The sequence below is a fragment of the Phoca vitulina genome, unplaced genomic scaffold (assembly GCF_004348235.1).
Source record: "Phoca vitulina isolate PV1807 unplaced genomic scaffold, GSC_HSeal_1.0 scaffold25, whole genome shotgun sequence".
NCBI classification, from domain to species: domain Eukaryota; kingdom Metazoa; phylum Chordata; class Mammalia; order Carnivora; family Phocidae; genus Phoca; species Phoca vitulina.
In genome coordinates, this window is record NW_022589728.1 from 13169295 (window position 1) to 13189471 (window position 20177).

The 20177-nt window shown below is 39.9% G+C and overlaps 1 protein-coding gene across 1 annotated transcript in view; it reads left to right on the plus strand.

Annotated features, from left to right (window-relative positions):
• Nucleotides 1-20177, plus strand: part of CLVS1 (clavesin 1) — a 176769-nt gene that overhangs the window by 71949 nt on the left and 84643 nt on the right. The window contains exon 3 of the mRNA XM_032421680.1: nucleotides 14406-14580. Coding sequence (XP_032277571.1) covers nucleotides 14406-14580 — 175 coding nt within the window. The remainder of the gene's footprint in view (nucleotides 1-14405; nucleotides 14581-20177) is intronic.

The window sequence follows — 20177 nt, forward strand, 5'->3', positions numbered from 1 at the left end:
GTGCAATTGTGGCATATGGCATGTGGCAGCTGGTACACACTAGGTGATCCTTAAATGGCAGCTCCATTCCTTTCTTCTGAGATTAACCAAAATGAAAATCGGCTGGACCAAAACTGTGTCTTTGGCCTGTAAACTAGTAAGTTCTGTGCCACTCTGAGATGACTCTGTCCAAGTTACCAGAGTCATAGAAATTGAGAAGTTTCTGTTTTGTTAAGTTTCAAGATTAGCTTGGGGGGAAAAGAAAGTAAGACTTTTTCTTCTCAACAACTTCACGTTAGGCTAATTAAAGAATATGTGAGCTGTTACTGCATAGTGTCTGGGGTAGACTAACAAACAGAGGTTCTCCCACTGATTCTTGAAGAATTTGTGGCTGCTTGCTTAAATAATAAGTAATAAATACTAGAGTTGACTTTCCTAGCACATTTCTTCAGTTTTCAATAATGACAAATGTGTCCGTGAAGAATGCATAAATCAATAGAAATGAATGTGTCTGTTCAGTATGGAGTAATAACCAAAAGCGTCTGTTCTACTTGGTAGTATCCTATAATTTCATGCATGTAACCCCCAGCTACCAGATTGTCTCTTTTGTAAATTGAATACCCCAAAGGATATTCTCCAAGCTTCAAAGTGTTCTACATTTTCCTATCCCATAGGTTGGCATAATGGGCTTCCCTGGCTGAGCAGAAAGCTCATTGCACAAATGGATGGGATAGTCTTCCCCAGGACCAATCCCTGGGACCAGGAGCAGGGGAGAGCTCCGCAGGGTCAGATTATTAAAGGAACTGCCCAGTCTTCATTGCAGTCACCCTGGATTCCTTTACCTCATCCACCAGGCTTCTTTCCCATGTGGGGACACCTATCTAGACAGCTCATCTCAGGAATTCATCTATTTGAAATATATTTATTACTACTATAAGAGAAAGATTATTCACTGGAACTTAACAATAACAAGTAAGACTTTATTCAAGACTATTGCAATAGAAGAGAGAGAGTTTGAACTCTAAACACAACAGGGACAAGTAGACATTTACAGCTGACAGGCATGGTGAGGGAGTGGATGGAACACTCCTAAGAGGAACTTGGTTAGGTGTCCAGGATGGGTGGTGCAGAGAGGAATTTGATTAGATATCAAGGCTGGAGAGATTCTCAATAAACTGGCTTAGCAGGGTTATTTACTAACATTGGACTCTGTAGGCCAATGATGTGTACCAAGCACGAGGCCTGGTTGAAAAGAGTTCAGAAGAGCCTGACTGAAGTTTGTTCAAGGTGGGAGTCCTCGTTTATAATCTGCTACTTCCTGTGGTAGGGAAGTCTCCCTAAGAAAATGACATCTGACTCAGGACTTAAAGAATGAAGAAAGAGTTGGCCTGGTGAAGGGAAGGAAAGAATAGTCTAGGCACAGAGGAAGAAAATAGAATAGAGAAACAGCAAGAAATATTCTTGCTGTGTTGCCCAGCCTCCCATTTGAGTTAGTATTTCTTCCTTTGTTCTGCGAGTCTCAGAGATATTGCAGGCACACTGGACCCAGGAGTCAGGAACCTTGTTGCTGCTGTGCAGCTAACTGCTGATGTGGTTTCACTGAGATTCTCTGGATCTGAACTTCATTATTTAAGATTAAAAAAAAATTGCAAGCATTTGGGATGGGATCTTATTCTGGGACTGTACTACACATTGCAGGATTTTTAGCATTATTGGCCTCTGTCCAGTAAATGCTGGTAGCAGTGTCCAAATACTGTGGAAACCATCCACCCCTCCCATACACACATTACCAGATGTCCCCCAAATGGAAAGGAAGTGGTCCTACTTTCAGTTGGGGATCACCATGTAATCACAAAGATTCCTGCTAGATGTCAGTTGCCGTATTCTGTTTGAATCGTAAATCCATTCTGGAAGAATCAACCTCCCTCAATCTACTCTCCCTCCAAGTACTTCCCCAAGTACTCTGGCTTGCTGCAGTCAGCAATTACTTGCAATACTTACAGGTTGCCTCAGGATCCAGAGAATTATGTAGCTGCATAACTACCACCCCCAATTCCTGAATGTGGGTCAAGGAGACAGGAAGTTCCAGCACCTTCTTCTGGGAATATTCTGTATGAACCAGAACGAGGAAAACCCTCCTTGTCCCTTGGTTAATAGAAAAGGGATGGATAATAACCCATCAATTTATAGCAGGCAAGGTTTAAAGGAGAGGGGAAAACTTGAAATAGAAGTTTCCAGAGCCTGACCATTAAAATTTTTTCCTCTTGGAAATTAAACTGCTGATCTTTCTAAGTGATCCCTTACAATCTCTGAGATTTTCTTAGACTAAATTTAGGCACTGAAATCCTCCTACAACAAGGAGAAGCAAAATCCCAAGTCCTAAAATGTTGTATTTTCTCTTTGTGTGAATATTTAAATACACAAGTTATGTGTCTACATGCATATGTAACGCATTTTCCAAATTCTGTTCTGCTATTCAGAGTAGGATATTTTGGACCTATGCTGAAGATAAATGTATGTTGATGTTTTACAGTATCTCCTGTGGTGTTGCTACTAAGTGGCAGCAATAATATAATAACCACTGGCTTTAATTGCTTAGAGAATTGCCAAGTGATAATCTGTGATGTAATTAAGTAAAAGAAACGAATGTTGTCTTTAACCACCTCCATAAAATAATTCCCCAGAGCTTCCATGCATAAAGTCACCTTGAAGGGCAAAATCAGCTCCAGGCACACTCTCCCTCAGGTAGGAGAAGTCAACCAGTTCTTTGGAGGTTTCTTTCTTTGTTTTATTTTGTATTGTATTGTTAAATCAGCTATCATGAGCTTATGTTTATTCTTTTATAAACATATTAAATGTTACCTTTTGTTTTGCTTCTGATTTCTAGAATTATGTAGGGTGAAAATAAGGGGTTCTGGCTGAGCCTCAGAAGTGGGTCCATTGGAGCTCCCAGCCCACTGGTTTATAGAGTGTAGGGAGAGGGCATACCATTCTTTAGTGTCCATGACCTGCCTGATTTGGGCTGGGTGGGGCCGGGTGGGTGTGCATGTGGATCTTCTTCTAGGAGAATTCTAGAAACTCCCACATCTCTATTTTGACACGTCTGGTCCTGCCAATTAACTATTATAGTCACAGGACTCCAGGCTGCAGCTTTCATCTGAAACCTCCAAAGGGGATTTTTTTTTTTTCCTGCTGAAGTTAAGCACATGTCCAGCTGTGGAAGAAGTATAGGTGGGATTTGCAAAAAGCTTTTTCTCTCTGGGCCATGGGAATATATTTATCCTGGTTTCAGAAGCATGCTCAATCCTCTTATCATTATTGTGATTTGTGAACCATCACTAAGCATTATGGGAGTTGATCAAGACCCAAAATTCTTCCCATTGGGCTTGCCTTACTGTGCTCAAACTCAGAAAAGTGTAGACAGTGTTGAGGGTCTCTCTGGGCCTTGAAGCTATGAAGGCAAAGCAATCTTATATCCTTCTTTCTCCAAGAACCCAATAACCTTAAAGTGTCTTAAGGAAGATAAAATAGTTGAAGGTTGGTAGCCAGGTAGAAGAATGTCTACCTGAAAATCAGCCAATAAGTTGCATTTCTGTCAGGGTAGATAATAAATATATAAAAATACACTATCTCTGAAAATAAGATTTTCCTTTCTGTTACATAATGATTTCCTGTGGCTCTCTCCTTTTAATCTTTCATGAATTTGATTGCTTGCTGCTGTTTCAGTAGCTTATGATTAAGGAGGCTAGAATTTTAAAAAGGGGGAAGGATAAACCAACTTTGAAAACTTCAATCAGATTGCAGACTCTCAGATTGCAGACTCTCTAAATTCAATCAGTCCCTATTAAATCTTCTGATGTGAATTATCCATATTTTTCAGGGTTGAGACTCGTAGTTACAGACAACTAATTTTAGAGCCTTGGGAATTCTCAGTTTTAAGATATTGTTAACCTCTTTATTAAGCACAGAGATTTGGAGTTTTCATTGGAGTAGGCAATTTTCTGCATTAATTAAAATTATGAGATACTGCATACTTCCAACTGAAGTCACAGGTGTGCTTTCCATAAAATGCAACATCTATAGAGTTGTTTTTCTAATGTACTATTTAATCCAAGTTGCCTTGCACACTATTATCAGGGTTTATGATTTTGGAAAGGAACCTCTTGATTGCAAGAGTGACAGCAGCATATCACCAAAGCGGAGATGCTCAGGAGGTAAAATCATTCAAAGCAATGTAGTATTATGGGATGGATGTTTTCCTAAGATACCTCCTCATCTTACTGTCCAATTTCTTATCCCAAAAGTAATGCTATTGTTATAAGAGCCAGACAGACTATGGGAAAGAATATTCTAATTTCAAGTAGTGACTAGTACGTCACTATGAACCCCTACAAATGTCACTTGAATTCCATTGGAAGTAAGAGTAATGTGACCATCCACATTAATTTGCTCACTTCAAGGGAGATCTTGCTGTCTGTGACCTCAGTTAGGCTGATATGATCTTAGCTCTGTGCCTAGTATTTAATATTAGGTACTAATTTGCATTCTTGAGACTCTTCCTAGTTTTTACTTTCCTGAAGCTCCTCAGCCAGGGGAGTTACCAGAATAGACAAGCATGAAATTAATTTTTCATAGTCATTTAGTAATGGATGGAATGCTCATAACTCACTTCCATTGGAGTGGTTTTGAATTCTTCTTCTGTGGCTCCCTATAGACCTTGGATCAATCCCCATCTAGAGAGCTGGATGAAATAAACCCTTTCCTCACTTGCATTTCAGGCTGTCTTAAGGTGTTATGTAGGGACCAGTTCTTTCCCAGCGGGCTAAGAATCTCATGATATACCAGACTTCCTATATAGAAACATTCCCATCTAGCATTTATTATTAACTCTTCTAGACTGTCATTTTCTTAGTCTTAATTAATGACGTTACTAACTTTATGTGAATGCATGCATGGCTCTTTCCTAAGCCAAAATCAAATCTTCAAGCCTAGTTTCCTTTCCTCCTCTTGGATACATGGTGCTCAGTAGCACATTATTCTATAAATATGAGCCATAATGGCAAAGGTGCTTAAGGGCACACATCTGACACTGCTACCCTTAGCAATGAGCATAAGGGACATTGAAGAGGAGGAAAATTTACCCACTGGTGCTCCCAAAGTGAGTTTTGTCCATTTTCACTGTTTCAGAGCATCCAATAGGTTTGTTTAGCACACCTGCCTTTTTTTCTTCACTAAGCATGATTTGTTGAGTATCCAGTATGTGCAGGTACTGGTGATTGCCAGGGATTCAAAGACAAATAATATGTTCCCAGCTCTGGTGAAGCTCATAGTCTAGGCTACAGAGGCAAGTGGTCTCTTATGAATAGGACAGGAGATATTCTTGCCTGCAGATATGGCATCAATTTAAGGAGGGATTTCATCACTTGTGTGGCAGGAATACAGACCCCACACGACCATGCACTTCTAGGCACCCTCTTGACAGCCCTGATGTCAAATCACATTAATACTAACATCAACACTGTGTGTCGTTGTCCTGGGTGCTGATTCTTACTACGTAAGATCCTTTGTAAGATACAACTACAGCGTCTCTGACTCGCTTCTTACTTGACAGAGTTCCTTTTGTCTTAATTAGTAGCTCTGTCCTTCCTCTCTTGACACCTCCATCTAATCTGTAACTAAGTCCTGGGTTCTGTCATCCATAGTTCTTCTCACATCTCTGTCAATACCGTTCAGCTCTTACCTAATGTCTTGTAGTCACCTCCTCCTAATTGGGCCGTGTGATTCCAATCTCCCAGATGTCAGTCCAAATCTTCCTAAAGCATAACTGCTACTGCCTCCCCCCTCTGCCTAAACACTCAGTGGTTCTCCCATCAAGCAGAATGAAGACAAGTCACAACCCCACTTATGACCATATCTCTGCATTCTTTTCACTTTGTTCCATGGCATAGGCAAACATGCCGTTGCTCCCAATACGTAGTCTCTGTGCTTTCAAATCTTACTATTGTTTATATGGCTCCTTCCCCCCTTTCCCTTCTATGTCCAGTGTCCAAACCTTCCCATCCTTCACAGCACGGTCGACGATGTCCCAAACCTCCCCAGCCATAAGTGATCTCTCTTTCTCATTATCCTCAATCACTTTGCAACCCCTATTACTTTCTACCTGATATGATACTCACTTACGTAATAATGAAAACCATCGTGACCATTAGCACCTTCTATGGATTGTCATAAGCCAGTTGCTCTGCAGTGGCTTTTTTGTATGTTATCTTACTTTACCATTACCAGTGGGGTAAGTGCTGTGATCCTCCTTCTGCAGATGAGAAAATTAAACCACAGAGAGATAAATAACTTACTAAGCTCACATAGAACAGCCAGGATTTGAATCAGAGTCTGCCTAACTCCAAATCTTATTGCTTTTAATGATTATGCTTCATATGCCTCCCCTATACATATTTTTTTTTAAGATTTTTATTTATTTGACAGAGAGAAAGACAGCCAGAGAGGGAACACAAGCAGGGGGAGTGGGCAGAGGGAGAAGCAGGCTTTCCACAGAGCAGGGAGCCTGAAGAGGGGTTCGATCCCAGGACCCTAGGATCATGACCTGAGCCAAAGGCAGATGCTTAACGAGTGAGCCACCCAGGTGCCCTCCCACCTATACATATTTTTAAATATCCCCTACCAGCTTCCATCTACTAGCAGAAAAGGGAAAAAAATCCTTTTATCTTATGTGTTTCCCATAAAGTAGAACTTCGTTAAATCTTTGAATAAATGCCTCTTTACTCCTTATCCAGTTCCAGGTACTCCAAAAAATTTAAAAGAAGAAATTGAATGATAAAAATTTGCATTGCTTTAACTGGGGGTGCCTGGGTGGCTCAGCCAGTTAAGCATCCAACTCTTGATTTCAGCTCAGATCATAATCTCAGGGTCGTGAGATCGAGCCCTATGTCAGGCTCTGTGCTCAGCACTGAGCTCAGAGTCTGCTTAAGACTCTGTCTCTCTCTGTTCCTCCCTCTCCCTCTCAAATATATAAATAAAATCTTAAAAAAAAAAAGAAATTGCACTGTCTATTTAAGTGAGCAGATAGTTGCATGTGGTCTTAAATTCGTTCTCTTCAATTTTGGGGAGAATTTAGAAGCACTTGGATCAAATGCAATGAAAATATAGGTTTTATCTATTCAAATCATTTCTTCATTTAAGCAAAAAATAACTGAATGGGATGGAAGACAACTTCTAGGGGAATTAACTCTAAATTTTGAGTTATTGTATGTGTACACACACACACACACACACACACGATTTATAATCTTCTTTGCTACAGAAACAAACAAGGAAGAACACTAGCAAATTGGAATTTGAGAGCTTTAGTTTCAATGTCATTTTGAATGGTGGGTATGAAAACTTTACATTCTTGTGTATGTATCGGGAGATGGATAGGCCTGTCAGGATTGGCCTACAGAAGTATAACCTCTTATCTTCCAGTTTTCCTTGAGTGACAAAACACTGATTTCACCATTTTCATCTTTATTTTCTCTATACTAGTTCTAAATAAGGGCCCTGTTCTTAGACAAGATCATTACCCTTTTGTGTTCTGTCCTCTATAAGCAAATGATTGGGTAGGAGGTGGATTTGAGCCAAGGATGAGTGCCCCATACTCTTTCCATATATTGTTGTCATACTTGTAGAGATAGACAAACATTAGAAATGACTGTACTTGTTTTTATAAGATACATTCCATTTAAGTTGAGAGTCTGTGACCTGAACTGAACTAAAAATTCAGAAAGCAGATGATTTGCTGTAGCTTGCCCCTTATCTAAAACTCCACACAGGAACTGGGCCTCATATGTTACGTTTGAATGGTATTGAGTACATTATTCCTTTTATCTGATGCTGAGGCTTTGAGAACCAGATATTCCCATATTACTACTAATAATAAACCAAGAGACAACTCATTATTCTGGTGTTACAAGGAATTGTATTCTTATGTTAACACAAATCCAAAAGTTTTCTTCCCTGACAGGAATAGGATGAAATTAATAGAGATAAAAAATTAATTGCAAGGTGTTCTCTCTTTCCTTTTTCATTCATTCTTTCTTTCTCCTTTCTTCCCTGATCTCTTTTTCCCTTTCTCCCTTTCTCTCTACTCTTGAAAGGATGAATCTCATCAAGTCATGTAAGGCAGAATTAAATCCAGGCCACTGTTCTCTGGGTGATCATCCCTGCTGAGAAAAGTAATTGTCTAATTTACTTTCTAGATAACATTCAGGAAAATAAATGTAATATTAAGCTCTTGCAAATATTAAGTCTACTACAGCAAAGTTAAACATTTTTTTAAAAGATTTTATTTATTTGTTTTGAGAGAGTGAGAAGACAAGCAAGGGGGAGGGGCAGAGGAAGAGGGTGAAGCAAACTCCCCACTGGGCAGGGATCCCAATGGGGAGCTTCATCCCAGGACCCTGGGATCATGACCTGAGCAGAAGGCAGATTCTTAACTGACTGAGCCACCCAGGTGCCCAAAGTTAACCATTTTTGTTAGCATCTTCCTTGCAACTAATAGTTTCAAAACACAGTTGTTTTTTCTTACTTTTCCTTGATTACCACATGGAGAAATACGGATTCATTTGTTTCAATGCACAATGACACACAGAGACTGTCCAGCTAAACCTTGATTCATAAGGGAATTATTAGAACCCATTTAGGAAAATATATCACCAGAATTCCCATCTCAGACCATATTTTGAAAACCCTCAGCCCTAGAAGAGGAGAAAATAGGTTCCCCTGGATAGAACATAAATGAATTTTGTACATTTAATGTCCCGCTACCATCACCACCATGCAAGCAGTGCGACCAAGAAGGTTATCTTTATAATTCATGCAAGTATGAATACTGCCTCCTGTTGGGATGTGCTTTCCAATTCACAAAGCTTCTTCACACATCATTTTGCATAATTCTCACAACAACCCTCTACAGGGAGGAGCAGAAAATTAGCCTTTACTGAACTTCAGGCTTCTATGAGTGGTGCCTATTTGGTGGGGGGGCGGAGCCAGGCTGTCAAGCCCTGGAGTACAAGCCCTTTTGCCGCTTTACCAAAATAGGGTTCTTCCCCTGTCCAGAGGCCAAAACGCATCAGAGGAGTTACAGAGGAAGCACATGTTCCTCTCCACCTTGACCTGACATCATTATCAGATAAGGGGCAAAGCATAGTCGGTAACTATGAGAACCATGCCATGATTATTTTAATAATTAGCTTTGAAAGAATCTTCAATGGGATGAAGAGATAAAGAAGTGTACTCAGATGCAATGTTTCTGCATCTGTGAATAAAACATAGATATTTGGCAGCAAACTACTTGCAAAAGCATTTTGTGGCTTAAGGAGGACTTTTAAAAATTGCCAAGAAAAAAACTGTAAACACTTGATGATATTGAGCATGAAGTTAAGAGGTTTTGAGATAGAGCCGGCCTAAAAGCTTTAACTGCTAATATTAAAAGACTTCTTGCTGCAGCAGAAAAATTAGAATAAGAATATGCACTGTGACTTCAGAGTGATTAAGAGGCTTCTCACTGCTCCTTTTAAGAAACAGTTTCACTGGCAACCCCATCGTATCTCTACATGGTTATCTGATCACATATCACATCTTTTTTTCTTATAGGAGTCTAGGATCTAGGTTCTAGAATCTTTACTAAAAATTTAAAGCACAAAGGAGTCACTTCTTGAAGCTCAAATATCTTCTCATTGGTAAAGGGCTTACTATTTTCCACTATTTTGCATCTCATTTATGTTATGCTGTTGCTAAATTTTTAAGCCTCAGGTAACAATATTGGGTGCTCCGCTCATAAAAACAATAGAACCTAAAAATGAGCCACTATTTATAATCTCTAAGTGCTCACAGTATAATGATGAAAACTCTTAGATAAACCATGAATAAGCCCTAATGAATTTAAATGTATTATCCTTTGTGGGGGGGGGGGGGGGGGGGAAGTTGAAGTTTTCTACTAACTGTTGAATAATACAGTTATTTACATTTTGTTGGCAATTTGTAGTTCATATAGTGCTTTCATATATATTATCACATTTGTGCTTTTAATTATCAATCAAAAACTGATACAGTCCATAACTGACTATATAAATGCTATGCAAATTATAGAGAAAGTGTCAAAAACTCTAAATGTCCATTTTTCATCTTTTCCTTTTGATACAAGTGATAAAATACTCTGATGGAATTGTAATTGTAGACAATACAGAAAATAAATTTTTTTCTGTGAGTTATTAAACAACGTAAAAATCTAAATAAGTTAGTAGAATGAACAAATTCTGGAAATGTCTTCTTCTGCTCTCATTTCTATAATTTACTTATAATAGCTGAATTGTTCATGACCATTTTGGTTTACTTAGAAACCTTGATAGAAGATTCATGGAAACTTAGCACGACAGATTACAAACTCTAGTAAGCACTTAAAAAAACTTTTTTATTTAGAGCAATTTTAGATTTACATAATTATTATGAAGATAGCACAGAGGGCTATCCTATACCCTGCATCCAGTTCCCCCATTATTAACATCTTATATTAGTATAGTGTATTTATTACAACTAATAAACCAATATTGATACATTTTAATTTACTAAGTCCATAATTTATTCAGGTTTCCTTAGTTTCTACCTGATATCTTTCTTTTGTCCCAGGATCCCACAAGATACCACATTACATTTAATCTTCATGTCTTCTTAGGCTCCTCTTGTCTGTCGCAGTTTCTCAGACTTTCCTTGCTTTTTAATGAATTTGACAATTTTGAGGCATGTTGGTCAGGCATTTCATAGAATGTTCCTCAACTGAAATCTGTCTAATGTTTTCCTCTTGATTAATCTGGGGTTATGTTCTTTTGGGAGGAAGATCATAGAGGTAAAGTGCCATTTTCATTACCCTATCAAGGGACGATACTATCAACACAAGTTATCTCTGTTGATGTTGGCCCAAATCACCTGCCTGAGGTACTGTTTGTCAGTTTTTTCCAGGGTAAACTTACTTTTTTTCCCTTTCCATCCTGTAGTCTTTGGAAGTCACTATGCTCAACTCACACTTAAGGAGTGGGGATTTATGCTCCAACCTCCTTGAGGGCAGAGTATGTGCATAAAATATTTGGTCTGAGAGGTATTTTTAAATTGTAAAAACCTGGGAGGATTTCACAAGCCAAAAGTGTTGTAGGGAGGAATGAGGAAAAAGATGAGGATATCCATATGAGGAAGCCAGGAAGTAAGGAATTCAAGATAATGATCATAACTAAGGTATGAGATGAGATTGCACTCTTCAACAGGGGTTAAAGCTGATGACTTGAAACACATTCCATTCAACTTTTTCCTGCTCATCCAGTTCCTCTGGAAAAGTGAAGCATTTGAACATTTGGAAACTATAATGAAGTCCAGAATCCTTTCACTTTTCTCCTGAGATCATCCCATGAATATAATAACTTCATTCACTGACAATGCCTATCTTGCCGTAAGGTTTTGGTGTTGAAAATACATAAAATGTTTTCCACATTTCTAGACAGAGTTCCATATCTTTTCTTGGGAGTGTTACAAGTGGATAAGTGATGAGAAGAGGTGCTAGTTCTAATTTATGCTGTTGCATTGACTTGGTTAACTTACCCTCTGATATTGGATAGCTATTGCTGTGTAAAAAATCATCCTCAAACTCAGTGGCTTAAAAAAATAATCATTTATTATTGCTCATGCATCTGTGAGACAGCTTGAGTTTATCTAGCCTTACTTCAGCAGGGTGGCTCTGCTTCTCATGAAGATCTGCTAGCTGGCTGGGGAGTCAGTGATTTGTGTTCCTCAACCTTCTCTTCAGTCCAGCATGCTAGCTGTAGCATGTTTTTACCATGGCAACGTCCAAAGGCAAAAGAACAAGTAGTAACATTTGCAATCTATCATACCCTTATTTCTTGAAACACTTTCTCTTTTTTTAACCTAATACTATCTTGATCCTCTTATCTTTTATTTCTTTCTTCTTCCTTTGACTCAATACTATAAATAAGCTCTACCTAGGGCTTAGCCTTTTAGTCCTGATTTTCTCCATGTGTTTGCTCTTCCTAAGAAAGCTTATCTATGGTCAGACGTTCTAATTCCCTAATGGTCATTTCCAGTTTACTATTAGGCCTTTCCATGTTTTCATTATCTTTAGTCTCATGCTCCACTTAATGTTTCTTCCCAATACAAAGCTGTATGTCTGAAAAAGACTTTGGTCTTTATGTTTGATGTGGATGCAAAAACAAAAACAAAATCCTAATGAAAACCTATCATACATTAATAGGAATTTGATATCTCTCTCTTTTTTTTTTAAAGATTTTATTTATGTATTTGACAGAGAGAGAGAGACAGCGAGAGAGGGAACACAAACAGGGGGAGTGGGAGAGGGAGAAGCAGGCCTCCTGCCGAGCAGGGAGCCCGATGCGGGGCTCAATCCCAGGACCCTGAGATCATGACCTGAGCCAAAGGCAGTTGCTTAACCGACTGAGCTACCCAGGCACCCCAGGAATTTGATAACTCTTAAAGTTAAAAGAAAACACATCTGAAAGAAAACAGTAATGATGAGAAGAGTATTAAAAACCATTTCCTATGAGAAATGGTTAAAGTTACTAATATTTTTTTAATCTAGAGATTATATAGGGCATCATGATCACCATGTTTACATAGTTGAAGCTATGTGACAGGGGAAGACCTGAGGTTTTTCTTTTGTAGCAAAACTACACCCATTAAGTAGATTTGGGGGAGGAAAATTTTAGCTTGGATATGAAGAAAAAAATTTTACTAAACAGAACTGTACAGAAGCAGAATGGGCTGTACATCTTTATTTTTCAATTGTTGTCATTCATCTTTCCTGAAATGTCTTACTCCCCCTTCTCCCAATTATCCATCGAAATCCAACCCATCCTTTAAGATTTATCCCAAGCTTTCATCCCTCCATAATCTCCTCCCTGACTACTCAGATTTTATTGATCCTTTTCAACTCATGTTGCTAACTTCCTAGCCCACCCCAACTAAATCAAGGGCTCTCTGAAAATAGAAATAGAACATACTATTTTATAACCTTAAGTATAGAACACAATGCTGAGCTTATAATAGACATTCAGTAAATCCTTATTGATTTACTGTTCGATCACAAAGTTCCTGATTTCTAATCTGGAATCATTGGAATTGGTTAGAGTTTGAACCAGGTTGAAATGCCCGAGAATCTGATCGTTTATTTTTATTTTTTTTTTTTAAGATTTTTAATTTATTTATTTGACAGAGAGATAGAGAGAGAGCTCAAGCAGGGGAAGCAGCAGGCAGAGGGATAGGGAGAAGCAGACTCCCTGCTGAGCAGGGAGCCCGACGCAGGGCTCGATCCCAGGACCCTGGGATCATGACCTAAGCCCAAGGCAGATGCTTAACCCACTGAGCCACCCAGGCGCCCCTGAACCTGATCATTTCACACTTATTTCACAGAGGAGATGCCGTCTGATTTTAATATTAAACCCGAAGGAGGTAATGAATTTTGCCATTACTTGCCATCCAAGCTTATATTTTCCTACTTACCAAAAAATACACTGAATTTAGAGATCCTCTAAGATTTTAGATTTATAGCTCAGATAATTTGTTGGGAGAATTAGCAGAATGAAAATGCCATCATTTCTTCATATCTGAAAATTATTTAACACATAAATCATCTGATGAATAGGGATATATGACATGGAGGAACACATACAACACTGGAGAACTGTCACTGTCGTTTATATTCAGGTCTGCCTGTTGTCATAGTTACTGATGTACTCAAAGCCATTTCCCTCCTGAATCACACTCTGCAAACCTTCAATGAAAATAAGCCATTCTTCCTGCTTTATTTTTCTCTATCCAAGAACTGAAGCTAAAAAAATAGCATCAATCGCATGGATGTTTTTATACTTTTAGCAAGATTTTAAGCATACGAAAGGAATAAGGGGTTTAATCAAAATAAGTGCCTCTGATTGAGGTCTCCCCTCATTTGTTGAGCAATGATCCACTGAGGAGCTAGGTGCTGAGGACACAGCTGTGATTATGGCCCACTCCCTGCCCTCGAAGTTAACAGAGCTCTGTGAGGGAGAGAGATAAGTAAGGGATGGATTTCAGTTTTGTGCCAGAAGCAAAGTATGGAAGCCAATGGAAACACTACAGAGAGATACCCTGTAAAGTTTCGGGTGATGATACAGTCGGATCAAAGGGAGGCTTCCATCTTGTGACTCTGGAAGCATTGTTCCTGTTTAGAAAATATATTGTGGTCACTTTGGGTACAGGACACCCGTGTCACCCTGCAGGTCAGGTTCAGGGAGCAGTGGCGTGAGGCACCCTTCCCTCCACACACACAGCACCTGCTACTACTCACACCCAGCCTCTCCTTTCTGCTTTGGCTACAGGAACTCCTTCACCGACATCCTCCGTGCCATCCTGCTGTCCCTGGAAGTCCTTATCGAAGATCCAGAGCTTCAGATAAACGGCTTCATTTTAATTATAGACTGGAGTAATTTTTCCTTCAAACAAGCCTCCAAACTGACCCCTTCAATCCTCAAGCTGGCTATTGAAGGGCTGCAGGTATGTTCAACAAATGTACAACCAAAGTACAAGCCTGTGTGAAAATGCACTTTTTTCTTATTTCAACCAAAGTAATATTTGTCCTCGGGAATAGCGAAGGAAAACTTAGATACAGTTCACCTGTGAATCCTCCATATTTTCACTTCAGCCTGAGTTAGGATTTTTTTTTTTAATTAGTCTTCATTTTCATTAACAGCTCCAAATTACTGTTACCACAGGCACAAATTACCTACCGTAGCAATTATGAATAAAGCTCAGAGATGTTTAGCCTAATCCATCTGAGAGTTCACAAAAATTAAAACTAGAAAACATCTGCTCTATGAGTATGTCCCATATAGAGGTGGCATGGGGGCTTTTCGGGGTTTCTAGAAGCGGTTTTGTGCTGAAGAAATGCATCCTGTGGATCCTCACTTCCCAGAATGCACTGTGCTTGGAGTGTTTGTGCTAAAGTAAATCACTTCAGCGCCAACAAAGGAAGCGGACAAAACTCTACTGCCTGTTCATATGACTGGTTGTCAGGACTTTGGGGAAGGGGATTTTGTGCAGTGTGGAGGTTGGGGTAGTCAGTCTCTGGGGATCCCTTCTACATTTAAAAACCAGTAATTCTATGAAAAGTAACAAACTCAGAGGGACAATCCTGCGTAGCTTCCTGGTGACAACATTATTATAGTACAAGGTAAAGGCACAGTTTCGGAAGAATAAAACTCATGTGCCTTCTTAATTTTGTAGGAAGATTGACTCGGTGGGGTGGACCCCCCACCAATAGATGGCAGGTATGTGTAGAAAGCAAAATATTTGCTAATTCTCAGATCAGCAGCTGTTAGTCACGCTCTTCGAAGTGCAAAAGTAGGAGACCCATTTCCATTACTCATCTTACTCTAGCGTGATGACTTATTGATGGGTCTGTTTCACAGAATAAACTAGGGCTTATTCATATTTGGCCTCCAACAAATATCTAGCAGCATGTGGGCCTCTGATAAGTGTGTTTATTGAATGGATCTTATTGTATTGAAATGGTGTCCTGTTTCAAGGGTAGGAGAAATAAAGCAGGCATTTCTGAAGAGGAGGAAGTGCTCACTCTTCCACTAAGGCCACGTTATCCTGGGGGCTACATCAGGCAGTATATTGGAGGAACATTCTTGAAGTTGTTTTGCATTTCTAGACTACATGGAGCGCCCTGCCTTGCCTCAACCATACCAATTATACACTGGTCTGTCCTTCACTATCAATCACTTTCTCTCAACTTTAGCTCCTTTTCTCCAAACTCCTCTCGTCCGAGTCTCTGAACGTCTGGCCTCTCTCTCCTTACAGCTTTTATCAAAAGTTGTAGAGCCAGCTGCAAGGTTTATTTCATGCCCTATACCTATGCTGACCATAATTCCAGGATCTTCTGTGGTAGCACAAGCTTCATTTACTTTTATCCTTTTTTTTAAAAAGATAATTCATTACATGTGTAAGTAGCTGTGATTCAAGCTCTGTGTATTTATAAGACTTATTTTTTTCATATATCAGGAAGGAAAATGTCCTTTATCCAACCCTGTGTTCCAATTTTTATTTCTGAGAATGTGTGGATTATGTAATATGTCCCTGGCCAACTTCATCAGGCTGATGTGGGTCTTACTGAGTTAATGCACGTGAACGCGTTTTAAAAGGTAAAGCTATACATAAGCTTGTAAGATATTTTTTGCAAGAAATACTAGATGATCTTTTGTGGGCAAGGTGGCACCCATCTGGGGCTTTCCTTGTACCAGGGCCTGGGATGATTTACACAATGTCCTGTAGTTCTGGTTAAGGAATGACTTCTCCTGGAAGAAGAGGAGATGCATGAGGTCAGGGTCAGAGTGGAGAGAAGGTACTTCCTCCCATCATCTCACAAAGCAGTGAGATGCTTTACTTTACTTTACTTTACTTTACTACTCTTCCCTTATATAAGCTCCCTTGACTGTGGGAAAGTATCAGGCCAATCTGGAGTCAGGCTATCTGGATTGGAATACAGCTTTTTTTTTTTTTTTAAGATTTTATTTATTTATTTGACAGAGAGAGAGTGAGAGTGAGAGTGAGAGAGAGCATGAACAGGGAGAGCAGCAGAGGGAGGGAGAAGCAGACTCCCCGCTGAGCAAGGAGCTCGATCCCAGGATGCCGGGATCATGACCTGAGCTGAAGGCAGATGCTTAACCGACTGAGCCATCCAGGCGCCTCAGGATTATAGCTTTTTCTGGGAATTCTGCCTGCCTAGTCCCTGAAGATTTGGGAAACCTGAGGAAGGTGCATTCTCTCCTGCTAGGAGAAGGAAGCCAATGATCCCAGAAGAAGCTGAGCTTGGGTGTAGTTCCTCCATCTAGGATATGTGCTCCCTGGACCATCTAGCTGTTGTCCTGGCAACTGTGAGGAATCCCTCGGGGTCCTGCAGACAGGTGGTGCTTTCACTTCACATAGGGCAGTCAGATCTGGCCAGCCCCTGGCGACTTTTCACACTAGGCTATCCTCTCTCACGCTTTGGAGACATTCAGCCCACCCCCCCCACCCCCCCCAACACACCCCCTCTACTGGCTCTCTCAGTGATCTGTGTTCACGGCTGGGATCGTTTTTATCCACAGAGTAGCCATTAAAACACTTTGACCTTTCAAAAAAGTCATAATTGGTACTAAGCTGAATTCATGCCTTCATGCTTACACTTGTTGTATAAAGAAGATCCCATAGACGTCTCCATTTGTCAGCCATGGAGATTCAAGATAAACTCTACAACCCTGCTGACAGGGTGAAGGCACAGACTTGTGGAGAAAGGGAAAGCGAAGCGAGGCCAGTGTCAGTGAAAGAAGAGAAGCCCCTGCTCTTCCTTCTGTGTACCCTCTGAGAGGCTTGAAGAGCTTTGAGTGTCTGCTAGACATGTGGGAGATCACAGGGCGGGCGAGGTCCTATGTTCCAGTGAAGAGAACTCGCTCTCTCTGCTGTTCTGCCTTTCGTAGGGTAGATGTGAGACAGCAGCTTCGTCAGGGGAATAATTAAACCACTTTTGTGCTAGGCCATCTGGTTTGGGGTTTTAGCTATTTATAGGAGCTGTCTCAGATTACCTGCTGCTCAAACCCTAGATAATTTGGGGCCCTGGGATATGACGGTCCCCACACATAGGTAATACAACACCTCCCACAAGGAGAAGGGGGTGGGAGCTCACTGCTCAGGCAGTGAGAATTTAGAACCATTTTTGGTCAATCCCACACCTTGTATCACAACCTAGTTACCAAACCCTGAGTTTTAGCCCTATTACCTCCGTTCTTAGTTCTCTGTAAAGACGGTTGTTCAGTGCAAACTTCAATTACTAATTGTTGCAGGTTGAGTTCTTGAGGAGCAGATTCTGACAGAGATTAGCAGGTTGGAGGTTTATTAGGGAGTGCTCTTGGGGTCAACTCCTGTGGAAGTGAAGCTGTGGAAGAAAGTTTGCCAGTAGGAGAAGCTAAGCTGGGGTTCAGTCATTTCCAAAGAAAGCCTCAGGTGTTGTGAGGCCGAGATGACCCTTCAGATTTTTCCCTGACTGGGGCCAGGGGGTTGGACTTTGGTATTCCCATATTGTTCAGTCACTGGGTACCGGCTGCCCTGGAAAATGGTTGTGAGTTTGGGCAAATAGCTCTCTTCAGCCTGAAGCCTGAGAGGGTACTGTTATCTGCCAACTTTCTGCTGACAACCCCCCCAGCAACTGGAGAATAAGTCCTTAGTCCTGAATGAGACGTGGCAGTAGATCAGAATATCTACCATAATAAGCAAAATATATATATATATATTTGGAATATCCTGTAATGTAATGTCAAGGAGCTTCCTTTAGCTTGCATCTGGGTGCTTAATTGCTTTTTTTTTCTTGGTTACATACAATCCGCAGTCATACCCAAAGTGGAAATAATACAGGGTAATATTGAGGTGATGGGCACTGGACTGGCAAATCAGCATCAGCCCTCTATTTGGATCTACCGCTTGTATTTCTATGTCTCGAAAGTCAGTTATATATATTCAACTGATCCTTGACAAAGGAAAGGCAATACAATGGAGCTGTGAGAGTCTTTTCAACAAATTGTTCTAGAACTGGACATCCACGTGCCAAAGACTGAATCTAGATACGGACCTTATACTCTTCACAAAAATTACTTCATAATGGATCACAGACCTAAGTATAAAATTCAAAACTATAGAAATCCTGTAAGATAACATAGGAAAAAAACCTGTGTGACCTGGGTTATGGCGATGATTTTTTTAGACACACCACCAAAGGCATAATCTATGAAAGAAATAATTGATAAGCTAGACTAGGTTAAAATTAAAGACTTCTGCTCTGCAAAAGACCGTGTCAAGAGAATAAGAAGAAAAGTCACAGACCGGGAGAAAATATTTGCAAAGATACACCTGATAGAGGACTATTATCCAAAATATACAAAGAAATCCTCAAACTCAACAATAAGAAAATGAACAATCCAATTAAAAAATGGGCCAAAAACCTGAATAAACACCAAGGAAGACATATAGATGGCAAATAAACATATGAAAAGTTGCTCCCCATCATATTCATCAGAGAAATGCACATTAAAACAACAATGAGATACCACTATACACCTAATTAGATTATTATGTATCAATGTAGGTTCATCAGTTGTAACAAATGTACCATTGGGTGGAAGGAGGAGAAGGCTGATAACGGGGGCAGGGATATGTGGGAAATCTCTGTATCTTTCCTTCAATTTTTCTATGAACTTAAAACTGCTCTAAAAAAAAAAAAAACCTTAATGAAAAAAAAGATAATTATATTGCCTCTAACAACAATTATAAAAAAAATGGTATGTGCATAGAACTTGGGTTATGTGCTTCATAGGCTGAATTAATGAGTTGTAATAATAATCACATAGAAGACCGCTCTTTAAAGGATCATCAGATTTTTAGATCAAAAGTTACCCTGTATCAGCCATTCATGAAATTCTAATAGTGTATGTATTATACATTCCTCCTGTTACAGCAATGCTTTGAGGAAATGTCATTGTTTAGAATGTTAAGTTGTCCCAGTTACATAAATATTCTATGAATATTAGTTCAAAGAAGTTCAGTTAAAATACTAATTTTGAGAATGCCTGGAAGTCATTTTTTCTCGCTCGGCTGTTTGATCTCTTAAATGCAGTCAATAATGTCTAAAAGAGCCGTTGTATCTGTTCATTACAACTTGTTTAAATTTTAATCAAACTTAAAGTAATATTTATGCCACCATTTTAATACAGCTCAGCATTATTCTCAATTCTGCTGGGGAAGTCTGGCAGAATGAGCCATAGGCTGAAGCCCTGTTCTGGAGTTTTGTAATGTCTCTAAAATCAATTTCTGGAATCATTTCTTGTAAATCACTGCGGCCCCACCATTACAATCAACACACGGCATTGATCAATGTTCAGCCAACCCCGATCCTTAAAGGGCTTACCATGCTGGAGTGTTTTACTTGGGAAGAGCTGGAGCCTTAGGCCCCGCAGGCTATTTACAAAATATTTGATTCCCTTAAGGACCCAGGCGTTTGTTAAGGGTTTAAAGAAGCTTACTTTCCACACCCTGGAGGAGAGCCCGGCAGCGTTCTTTCT